The 12,113-nt window shown below is 44.6% G+C and overlaps 1 protein-coding gene across 4 annotated transcripts in view; it reads right to left on the bottom strand.

Annotated features, from left to right (window-relative positions):
• The window catches only part of STAG1 (stromal antigen 1), a 163,513-nt gene that overhangs the window by 39,667 nt on the left and 111,733 nt on the right, over positions 1-12,113 (bottom strand). For all 4 annotated transcript variants that reach the window (XM_017826205.1, XM_017826208.1, XM_017826206.1 and 1 more), the window contains exons 11-13: positions 9,104-9,202; positions 4,307-4,386; positions 1,699-1,806 (exon numbers count right to left, since the gene is read on the bottom strand). In XM_017826205.1, coding sequence (XP_017681694.1) covers positions 1,699-1,806; positions 4,307-4,386; positions 9,104-9,202 — 287 coding nt within the window. The remainder of the gene's footprint in view (positions 1-1,698; positions 1,807-4,306; positions 4,387-9,103; positions 9,203-12,113) is intronic.

Below are 12,113 nucleotides of genomic sequence, written 5' to 3'. Positions count from 1 at the left end.
AATGATCCACTCTGCCCTGAGCCCCTGATGGTAACCTCAAACCCCTCCCAATGCTCAAACTTCCCAGCTGAAGGAGCTCTCAGCTGGGCCCAGGTGACAGTTACTGCAATGAGGGGTTCACCTGGAGAAGTTTGAAAACTGTTCCTGGCTTTTCCAAGGAAACCACAATCACAAAGCAAATTGGAACATGAGACAGCATTCTGATTTCACTGCTATAATTCCCTGAAGAGAGGACAAGTTACACTCAAATGTTGCATTTTAGGTAAAGACATCACCTTGTCCCCCTGCTTACCTCACCTGACCAGAAATGAGCCCTCTGCAGGTGCTGCAAAACCTCAGGCCGTGCCCCTCAGGGAGTCAGAGAGCTCTGTGTTATTTGCTCTCTTTGCTAAGGACAGACAGCAGGTCTAACAACAGCTTACACGGAGAAAATGAGAGTGAAATGTATAAAATCAGGTGAGACACGTCACACCTCAAACGCCTCAAAGAGATTCTAACTTATTTAACTGGGGATTTTCTTCGCAGAAACCAAAGAAAATGAGTTGTTAAGAATGGGGCAATCTTATCTCTGCCTTTTACCTTGAGAGACATCCACAGAACACAGCACAGTATCCTGTAAAGAAAAGTCAGGATAAAGTCTTGTCTTTACCCTGAGTGCATTAAGGTGCAAACATGTCCTCATTTACATCTTCAAGGCATTTTTCAAAATTATTTTGTCACATGTTGATTAACAAAGTAATTTCACTGAATGTTTTTAAAAAGAACCCCACACTTTCCCATAACTTGTGAAATGTCATGTAGGAAACTAAATGTAACAGAATTTTGTAAACTCATTCCTTGAAACAGGTAATACTTGATCATGAAGCTGGAATTCCACCACTGAAAGCTTACAAATACAATGTGGACTTCTAAATTCATAGAAAATTAGAACACTGGCAAAGGAAAATGGGTCTTTTTATGTATTTTTTTTTCTATTTGTATCTTGGCATGAAAGATCAGATAACCTGGGTTCTCTATACACATATTAAAAAACTCTAAATGTCACAACCATGAGGGGAAAGAATAAAACTCCTGCTAAAATATTTTAAACTGCAAACCCTAAAATGAAGAGGTTACTCCTCTGCTATGGTAGTGTCCTGGTCACAGTTCCTGATGTGCTGTGACTCACATCCAGGGAAAAGGGAGCTCATTTCCTTTGGCAGAGTGGGCACATGAGAATGGAACCACGGTGAAACGCAGGGGAAGTCAGCGAGTTCAGAAACAAACTTAGTAATTATTTACTACATCAAATTCTCTCAAGTTCACTGTGTTGAAATAAAGTGATTTAAAGCTTGGTAGAAATGATGACTGTCTATCAGGCAGACCATAACAGATATGTAGGCCCTACATATACACAGCATACAACAGTAATTCAGAGAGTGCTGCAGGATTTAAACTTTAGAAGTTTATACAGCCTTTGTATATTTAACCCCTGGAGGAGTTAGGAAAAGTTACCTGAATTCTAGAGCAAGAAAAATGTAAATTCAGTTTCTTCAAGTCTTTAGGTCTTGACTTTAGACAAGAGAGTAAATCTCTGGTTTAAATTAAATACCTGATTTGCTAAGGGATATTTCACTCTATTGCTTCTTTGCCTTTTGATCTTACCTGTCTAGAAAGCATTCACAGATCTGGTCTTATTCCAGGGCAACTGGAACTTACTTTTTGTGCAGGAACTCTCCAGCTGCCACTGCCACGGGCCGGTGTGCTGAGTACACCAGGTGATACACATTCTCACAGTCCTCGTTGGACAGAGCCTCCTCACTCCCACTGAAAGAGCCAGAAAGTAACACCTGAACCACTGCAGACCTTTCATTCCCAACCCCTCACCCCCCCCACCTCACTCTGGACAGACTGATTTCCTTCCTACAAAATCCTAAATGGCTGAACACAGACCTCAAGGATCTCTGGTTCAATTGCCAACCACAGAGGTATTTAAAGGGCCTGTAAGACTGAAAGTTGGTCTGATTTCCATCTCCCAGTTGTATCAATATAGAGATAAAATAATACTATGAAAAAATCAGAATCACTGCTTCCAAATCCCACCCTGCTCATTCCTTAGACCATCACATTAACCATAAATATTGAAGATGCCAAACACTCATCAAACATTAGTAAACTAAAAACCTGGAATCACTGAAACATTTAGGTTGGGAAAGACTTCCAAACTCATCAGTCCAACCATTAACCCAACACCACCGTGGTCACCACTAGTCCATGTCCCCAGGTGCCACATCCACGGGCCTCTCCAACACTTGCAGGGATGGTGATTCCACCCCTTCCCTGGGCAGTCTGTTCCAGAGCGTCACACGAGGAAAATGCAATTCCTTGCTTAAACTTATTCACTTCTCTGGCTATGTTTGCTTGCTATCAAAACTTTGAATGGTTAAGGTATTGAAATCTGGGCCTGGGACAACCTGCTTCAGCCTCCTGGTCTGCTCCATGCCCAGGAGCAGATCTTTCCATGGGACACTCTGCGCGCTCCTGCTGCGGGGCAGGAGGTGGCCTGGGAGGTAGGAAGGAATATTCCCAATTCCAGCTGCTGAAAGGGCCAGGCCAGGTGGATAAACTGTCTCAGCAATGGGAGAAGGCACAGAAATGCTCTGGATTTGGGCAGCAGGTCACATACACCACAATATGGGGACAGAGGCCTGGCACTGAGCATCCCCAAAAACCAACACACAGCCACTTCAGGGCTGAACTGGGGGGGCAGTTGGAGCTCCAGTAATGCTGATACAATAAACTGCCTTCCCTTGTACACTGCTCAGTGTCTGACTGCAGGCAGACTTCCCTTTCAACACCTAGCAGCTGCATGTGATCATACCCTGCTGTGCTGCATGAAGGAGGATGAACAGTTTATTTTCTGTAATTATTTATTGACAAGAACAGGCCGCCTTTTACCTTTGTCTTGGGTAAAAGACTCAGCTGGGGCTTCTGCAGCTTCTGAGTTCAAGGCAGACTTTGTGTGAGTTTTCTGAAACTCAGAAAAACTCCCGTTTCACAGCAGCATTCTTGAAAAATGCTGTGAACAATTATATTCCATCAAGGATATAAAAATATCAAGCACTGTCACAATCAGGAGCGTTACTTCCATCCTTGTTCACTCAGCATTCATCAGAAACGTTTCCTTAGCAGGACTCTACAAAGCCTGGCCTCACACTACAAACAGGTTTACTTGGTCACTGCCCACCAGGATTGCTCCAGACACCTTTTTGGAGTTCCTGCCTGTCAGAACATTGCCCTGTGCTCACCAGTGTGACCCAGACCCTTCTGGTGCTAAATGCATTTAGCTGGGCTTTCATCATGCAACCAGAGGACAAAAAAAGGTGCACTGGGTAATTTTTGTCCTTGAATCTTACTGTGTTCCCAAATGTTGCTAATAATGTAGAAAATAGGAGTGCTCTACATCTCATTTCTGATCATATTTGTTAGATTTGCTTTAAAAATATGACAGTAAATATTTGCCAGACTTCCTTTTTTCCTAATATTACAAGTCCAATCTCTGTAAAGCAGAGTGACTCATAAATAAAAAAAAAGAAGCTCAGAGCTCTTTACTGAGAGGAAAAGCTACTGTAATCTTTCATCCAAATTCTGCACGTCCAAAAACGCTCTTCAAAGTAGAGCTACTGGGGATAAAGTATGAAGCAAAACTTCTGTGCATCTGTTTGTCAAACAGATCTCCTTTAGCACAGTTTTTGGTGGATAACCCCAAAAGCTGGGCAGTGCCCCTCCAGCAGCACATCACGAGCCTGGGGGGACAGGCTGGGTCAGTCACATGTGGGAGGGCTCTGGGGCTGGATCTGTGCCTCAGGGAAGCCACTGCAGCCCTGCAAGGGAAAGCTGGAGGCCTGGAAGTCACCTTCTCCCAGGTGCCTCTCTTTCCAGCTGTGTCAGGTAACCCAGCAAATCTCCCCACGCTGGATCTTCACTGAGTTACTTTAGCAAACAGGACCCACAGGCACTTGCTTTGGGGAGGACAGTCATTCTGCCCTTGGCAAAAGGCATAAATGCCCTTGGCATTCTTCCACAACAACGGAGGTACCAACAGCTCAACACAGCAAAACATTTTTATACTTTGCCTACTGTATTTCCATGAGACAGAATCTCTTATTTCAGCTTCCTGTCCCTATTGCCACGTGTGCAGTTCAACTTCATACAAAGTGTAAGGTAAGAAATTCCCTCCAACACACAAGCAAAGCAATCAGCCAGTGGAATGCTGCTGGCCCAGGTGATTCCCCAGGGGAACAGGGGGGTTTGGAGCAGTACTCACTGCAGGATGAGCGTCACTAATCGAATGGCTTCCACGGCCACGTCGTACTCCTTGTCCAGGGTCATGGACACAATGCGGTCCTGGAAGGGAATGTCATGTCAGGGACACAACACAAACAACCAGCTACCAGAGGGAGAACTCCAGAGATCACAGACAGACAGTCTAGGGAGAAAGGTGTTTCAACTGGACACTGTCCATCCAGTGCCCACTGAGCACAGCCGAGTGCTCTGTGCCCAGGGAACAGGCAGGGACAGCTGCTCAGACTGCCCCGAGCCAGCTGTGCTTCCCCAGGAACTGAGGAAGGACACTGGAGTTAAGGCACTCTTCTGGGCTGGGTTAGCTGAACAGGTCTTCTCTGAAAAGGAATGTACTTGGGTTGGACAACAGCACAAAAATCGCCCCACTCCATTCCCCTGAAACCAAACCATGTCAGAACAAGGAATGCTGCATTTCTGGAGATACTGTGAAGAAAATCACAACTGAACACTCACGTTGCAAACTGCCTATAAAGTTGTGGCCTCTACACCAGGCTACATCCTAAGGTTTGAAGCTGAGCTCAAGAACTACACTACAGATGTTCCCCAGGGAAGTAGGAAATTCCATGGTTGGACTTTGTATTTTCCCGTACTCTTCCCAGTGGAGACAAGCACGCCACTTTGCAGCCCAATCTAACGATTTTATAACTTCAAGGACCCTGTCGTTATGAGAAGTCCCCTAAGGGTTTCTTTCTCCCTAGTTTCAGTTTGCTTACTGGCACAAAAATAGCTGTGATTGGTGTATGTTGTCCTTCCTATCTGGGGAGAATTTCTATCCAGCCATGAACATTCAGGGTGTCTTGATGCTCTTTGCTTGACCAATCAAGTTAATGAAAAGAAACTGGGCCAAATAAAACTTGATTTCTCTGGCTTAACTTGCTTCAGGAAGGCCCAGGTACTATATGACATTTTGGGATGGGAAAAAATAGAAGTCAGGGACTGGAAAAGAAACATGGGAAGGGTAAGGCAACAACAGTGAAAATCACCAGAACAAATCAGGACAAATGAAAGGTTTTCACCTCTTTTCTATTCTATTCCAGGCATTTAAAGGCTGAAGGGGAGTATCAAGCAACTGATGCTTATTTCAAAAGAGAAATTCTGGATCAGTATGTGGAGAATGCACCATGGCTGTCCCAAGTGTCACCTCCCAACACCACCAGGGCTGCTGCAGAGACACTTCTTGTCACTGTGACTGAATGGGCCTCTATTAACTACAGTAAGTTCCTGGGGAATTTGATACATTTAACTTTTATCCTGACAGTTTTAGAGACTGTGAGAAGTCCCCAAAGAGACTCAGTGAAACAACTTTCCAAACAGGAAATCTTGTGTATGAACAAGACAAAAAATTGCTGCCTAATTTTTCCTAAGGTCTTGGCCAAGGAACAGCAACCAATACAATATCAAGACAAAGAGCAGCCAGGGATACTGATCTCACATGTTTCAGTGGAATTCCATGTACTCCCTCAAAGTGTACCTTACACTCCAGGATACCACAGGGAGGGAACCACCTGCATGCAAAGGAGTAAGCACCCAGGTATAAAACTTCTACATCCCTGAAAAAGCCTGGGAGGGAGGGGATCTTCTCTGCTGCCTGCAGAGCAGGCGAGGCCCTCTGAGTCCTTGGGCACTTTGAAACCCACTGATGGAATGTTTTCTTATCCAAAAAGGCCATTCTCTCAAACATCAGGCTTAAAATAAACAGTGTGGAAGTGTAATTTCTTGTTTTCTGCCTTGGTGTGCCACCAGCCAGGCACCAAGAGCCTCCCCAGAGAGACCTGCACACTGAATGGCTCTGCAGGTGTGACCTCTGTGCTTTAGGAAGTTGCCAAGTCCAGCTGCTCCATCTGCCTTTGCAGAGATTCCCTGTACCATGTACAGCTGCACAACAGGCACAGGCCTGTACTCAGAACTTGAAATATTAATTTTCAGTGCCCATGATGATCTGTTTTCCACTCTGTATTAGGCTGTGAACAAGTCAGACTGAGGAGCAAATACAGATTTGCTCTTTCTGCCTCTCAGGCCATGGAGACAGCACTGTCCTGCACAGGGTCAGGGATGAGGGACAGGAATTCAAGGGCTGCACCTAAATCTCCTGGTGTCTTGGCTTTGGCACTGATGGCTTCAGTTAATGTCTGTATCAGAAAGGACTTCTTGATGGAAAACAAGTCTCCTCTTTGATGGACAACATTTTTGTTGATGGACAAAGCTTATTTTCCAGCATATCACCTACAACTTTCCTTTGGCAAAGTGACACGAGCAGATCCTTGACACAGCTATCTGGAAGGTGGTGAAATATTAACACTCCAGCACAAGGCACTCTGGATCAAATTAATTTATTCTTTAAAGAGCCAGAAGACCTCTAGAGAGACTTCTCTTGACAGTTTGAATGGATTGAGCTGAACAGCAGCTGAAGTGTGCAGGTCGATTTAATTCTGATGAGGAAATATAAATAAGCAGCCATGGAACTGCAAATGGCACTCAGGTCAATTATTTTTCAAAGAGGTGGTGGTAGAGTTTGTGATGGCAAGACATTTAACTGATGTATCACAGCCTCAAAAAGCATTAATTTGAGACTTTGCTCGCTCCTGGTGCCAGAGGCCACATCCCTGTCAGCATAGCTGTAAATCCCAGGGCAGCTCTCGGGCCATGCCAGCTTTTGTTCTCTTGATGTGGCTGGGAACTGCAACTGAGAAATCACTGTGTGGAACAATGCTGTTCTCTAGGCTCACAGAGACTTGGAGTTCACCTTTTCTCTTATTTATTTCAGAATGATACAGACTTCTCTAGTAAAACCAGCTCCAATGGGACAGTGAGGATTCCAGACAGGGTTCCCCTCCCTCTGACTGCTTTTGACAGCAACGAAAGTTCCTCCTGCCATCCCAAACCCAGCAGCAGTGCACAGGCTAACCCAGCTTCCTCTGGGAAAACTGTCTGCACTGGGAAAAGCCAGGAGGATGTATGTAGAGCTTTCATGTCCCCCCAGTTTTCTGGGGTACAATACTGAGTGACTGCTGCTCCCAGTGCCTCCAGTCTCCTGAAAAGGGTTGCTGGTGGACGGGATGGGTTCAGCCTCAGGGCAGCTCACAATTTCTGGGAGGCTGAGGGAGAAACATCCAGCACATTGTCTCGTAAAGAGAACCAGATAGAGAGACCACAAGAGCTTTTGTGGCCTATTTCAAAATCAATGGAATTACTAAACAAATCTAAATCTGCACAGAGAGAACAGGAAAGCTGAAGGGTCCATTTTTCTGCTTGTCCTGAGATGATAAAGCAAACCAGACTTAGGGAGGCATTAGAGACATAGTCTGAGGTCTGAACCTGTTTGCCAGGGACTTTTCTGTAAGAGGAAGCTTTGGCTTTACTGCAGCAGTCCCAGAAACTGACTTTCCAAAATCAGAAAAATGCAGGCCCTCAGCTGATCTCACACAACGATCCAGTTATCTCTCCTGCTTTAAAGTCAACTATACCTAGTTCAGTCCTATTTATTTAATCTGCCCTTAACAATCTTAAATGACAGAGATTTTTAATAAAGAGTCTGCTCTGTTAAATAACTATCATTTTGGACAAAAAGCCTTCCTTAATCTTCAGACTTTACTGCAGGTTAAGCATCTTTTTTTCTCCATCTCAAGTGAATGTGGTAAAAGGCTGATTACTGTTATGGTTTTATAAATTATTTTTTTAATAAATTTTATAAATTTATAATGTTATAAACTATTTTTTCCATCCATTTTATTTCCATCCATGGAAGATGGAAAGTTTTCTATATTTTGTGCTTTCTAGATCAAACTGGAGGAGTTTGTAGCCACTGCAATGACAGATAAAACCAGTGAAGCAGTATAAAATACATGGGGAGAAGTTTAAGTCTTGTATTTATGAGTATTTAAATCTCTACTTTTCTAAACAGAATTTATCATCAGCATTATAATCATGATTTAGAGCAAAATAAATGAGTCTTTCCTCGGGGGGCAGCCTTTCCCACAGCTCTGTGCTCTCCAGAACAGCAAGGAAACATGAGAGGTGCCAGCTGATGTGGTGACAGGGCCTGAGAGCTTCCCTCTCCCCAGGCATCCCAGAGGAGCAAGGACAGCACTTCCACACTCAGCTCTCCAGACACTCCACGTGGGAAATGAAGCAGACATGCCACAAAAGGAATTAACAGCCACAGTCTCAGCCAGATATTAAGCAAAAAGTTTGTGCTGATGAAAACCCGTGAGCTGTTCCTCCAGCACTTCCCTCCTGAACAGGACAGCTGTGCTCAGGGGGCTGTCTGGAAGCACAGGGGAAACTCCACTTCTGCAGCAAAAGGGATTTCACTGTTTGGAGGACTGGGATGCAGTCCCAAGTGTGTCTCCCTTCAAACACCACCACATACTGAGCTAAAAAGCTGTGGAACAACCAGTCTTTTGGTATAGCCTGTTACTTTCAGATATATTTTAGGTTGTGTAAGTACATGTCCTTAAAATTCAATAAATCTAAATTTAAGTAAGTACAGGCAGATTGATTAATGACAATATATAAGCTATCAGTAATACAAACAGATAAATAGTCATCCTGGCCAAGTCTGACAAATCTCACAGGATAAAAACTGTAAAATGGATTTGGTTTCATCTCAGCACTCAGTAATACAGTTTTGCTAGTGCAGGTACAAGCCTTGCCACAAAGGAGTTTATTTTTGCATTTAATGGACATGACTCAAAGACCACAACAGGATGAGGACACTTTTACTTTCTGTACTCCTTCCAAAAATTGTATTTCCTCTTACCTTGAATCTATTAGTGAACAGCTCCAGTTTGGGAAACAACTCTCTGTTGGTGTACAGACTCTGAAGAGCTTTCAGACACTTCAACCTCACTTCACCTTGCTAAACAAAACACAGCAAGATTAGCTGATAGAATACACTCATCAAATGCACATGAATATTAAAGAACATCATCGTGTAATTTGTTTAACAGACATTTAAAATTTTATGCAAATGGATGACCAAAGCCAACCTGCAATTCAGCTAAATCCAAGAACTTCCTCCCTATCTGCATATGGAAAGAATTTAATGTGCCTTCACTTACATGCCAGTTACTGCTTCCCTTTCAAGTAACTCCACAAAAAGACAAAGGGAGCAGCAAGCAAACACAAACTGAAGATGTCCAGTCTGCAGGGCTTGGTGCAGTGGGGCTGTTTGTCCTCAGGAAAGAGATCCAGGTACCTCGGGGCTGATACCTGCTGTTTGCAATCAATGCTCAAAATGACTGAGCATGGGCTGAGCAACTCCACCATTTCCCAGGGCAGGGCCCCAGGGAATGCACCCAGGATTTGTTTCCTGGAAGTTCTACAGCCCCATCTCTCAGCACGGGACAGCACAGGTTGGAGGATGAAGAGGCTTGAGGGCCCCTCCAGTGGCAGCTCATGCCCAGCTGCTCCTCAGGTGGGACTGCTGTGATCTGCTGGGCTGCAGGCAGCAAACATGGGGATCCCACACAGGGCCTACGGATCCAGGCTTTTATCCTACAGGAACACCCCTGATGAAGGGAAGGGCTGGATCCCCCTGTGCTGCAGGTCCACAACTTCACTCAACTGCACAGTCCGAGCAAACTAGGGATTCTTTTTGGAAAATATTTGTAGATAGCAAAAAGGTTATAAACACAAATCTACTCAAATTTCATCTGTAGAGTTCACTGCAGTGTGCACTTACTGTTATGAAAGTGAAGACACTACCAAGTCTAAGGCCTTTAGCTGCTCAAGAGCTAAAACTAATTATTGAACTTCATAAATAAAGCTCCACACCCAAAGGCCTTCATTTCTGAATTTGTCTATTCTATAATCAGGTCTGTATTTTAAAAATCCTCAAGCTAAAAACTGAAAGAACATTCAGAGACTGACATAAAAACAGAAGATAAAAAAATCCTTATTTTTAAATTTTTTAAAGCTTCTTTCCTCCTTCACACCTATTTCAAAAATGGAAATAGAAGATAAAAGAAGCACAGAAGTTGGATTTTCAGAACTTCCATGAGAACTATTGTTCCTGAGAAATCATCTCTTTACATCCATGAGGAGTCTCTGAGCAGCCATGCTCTCTTCCTGGGATCTTTTTGACTACCACTGCAGAGAAAGTCAATGAGATGAAAGTTATGTTTAAAAGGATCTAGCATTAAGATCTTTCAAGGTACAGAAAATAACTTCCTTGAAAAAAAGTTCTATATGGATGTGATCCAGTGCCACAAAAGCACAGACAAGTGCTGCTTGCCGTTGTCTCAGTGGTGCCTGTGCTGCAGTGCCAGAAATGGTGTCCCCTCTGCTGTGTGCTGATCCCCTCACAGGACTGGGAGCCTCTCTTGGCCTCAGCTTACTGAGCCCCAGAGGGTCAGGAGCAGGTTATTCTGGCATGTGATGAGCACTCCAAAGCTGCACTGGGGCAGCAGGTTCAGTTCCAGCTCCCTGAAGGCTGTCCCCCCTGTGAGCAGCGGGCCAGGGACCCAAAATGCAAAACTCAAAACCCGGTGCCCACAGCAGAGCCCCAAGGCCTGTGCAGGAAAGGTTCAGGCTGCCCATGGAGCCCAAAGCCCTCATGGATCAACAGTCCCAGAGCTCAGTCCAGGCCTAATAGTGAGGGTCTCTGTAAGGCCTAAGAGAGCAAATCGAGCCCAGTAGGTTGGAAGCACACCCAGACCTTGGGTCCCTGTGTGCCCTGCCAGGAGACTCCAGCCAGGGGCTGCCAGAAGTGTCCTGGCACAGGGCACTGTCCTGCCACTCTCCATGCCTGAGGCACTGCAGGAGCAGGGGAGGAGGAGAGAAAGAAAGGTTTGTCACACCTGGGCCCTCTGGCTGAGAGAGGGACCAGCAGACACAGAGGCACTCCCCGAAAAACAACTGCCCTTCCTGGCAGGAGAATGAGAGGAGGAGGACTCTCTCTGATAGCCTAAAGGTCTGGTTTTTAAACTGCTGGTCAAGGATGGAATCCACCTCTGGAGTGAGAAGAGCCCCTGCACATGAGCTTGTTAATCCTGTTAGGAAGGATTTAAAATGAAGTCAGTGGAGATCAGGGACAGGAACGCCCTGGGAAGCCTAAACAGCAATGACCTGCACAAGGAGCAAAGAAAGGCAGGAGTGAAGGTGGATACACTAAGCCCAGAATGGAGGAGCAGCCATGTGCCACAGAGCAGCACCAGGCCAGACACAAGAAGTTCGCTGGTAACTATGAGAATCATCCAAGGACCAGGAGCTTGTAACACCCAAACACCTTCTAGGGAGGAAGGACGTGGGTGGGAATGCTGAGTTAGGGTGATTCCTAAGAAACTCAGGCCAGCAGGAGGGACAGGAAGGACAGGAAGAGACTTAGTAAACTAAGAGATGAACTTAATAATTAATTAGGAGGTTGAGCACAAGAGGAACATCTGCTTCAGAGGAGCCCGGGTTCAGCCTTTTCACAGGAATAGACAATAAGCAAAGGAGAGGAATGCAAAGGAAAACATGGTTTTGGATGTGTTAGGAACTGGTTTAAGAACCAGGACTGTCTTGGTATCTAGAGACACAATTATGGTTTCAAAACACTTCCAGGCATGAATGAGGCAGAAGAAAATTAAGACTGAACAGTCTGATTTAACACTTTTTTTTAAAGAGGTTTTTTAAATGTAATTATATTATAGTTGATAAACATTTAATTTATGCTTCCAGATACGTGGGAATGAAAAAAAAGCTTAAAAGGAGAGAAAGTCAGATCTTGAAACCCACATTCAGATGAGAATCTACAAAAACCAAAAAGCCCTATAGACATTTGTCTA

This window comes from Lepidothrix coronata, unplaced genomic scaffold, assembly GCF_001604755.1.
Source record: "Lepidothrix coronata isolate B3197 unplaced genomic scaffold, Lepidothrix_coronata-1.0 Scaffold125, whole genome shotgun sequence".
Taxonomy (NCBI): Eukaryota; Metazoa; Chordata; class Aves; order Passeriformes; family Pipridae; genus Lepidothrix; species Lepidothrix coronata.
The sequence above is the reverse complement of the archived record's forward strand: the minus strand, read 5'-3'. Positions and strand labels throughout refer to the sequence as shown.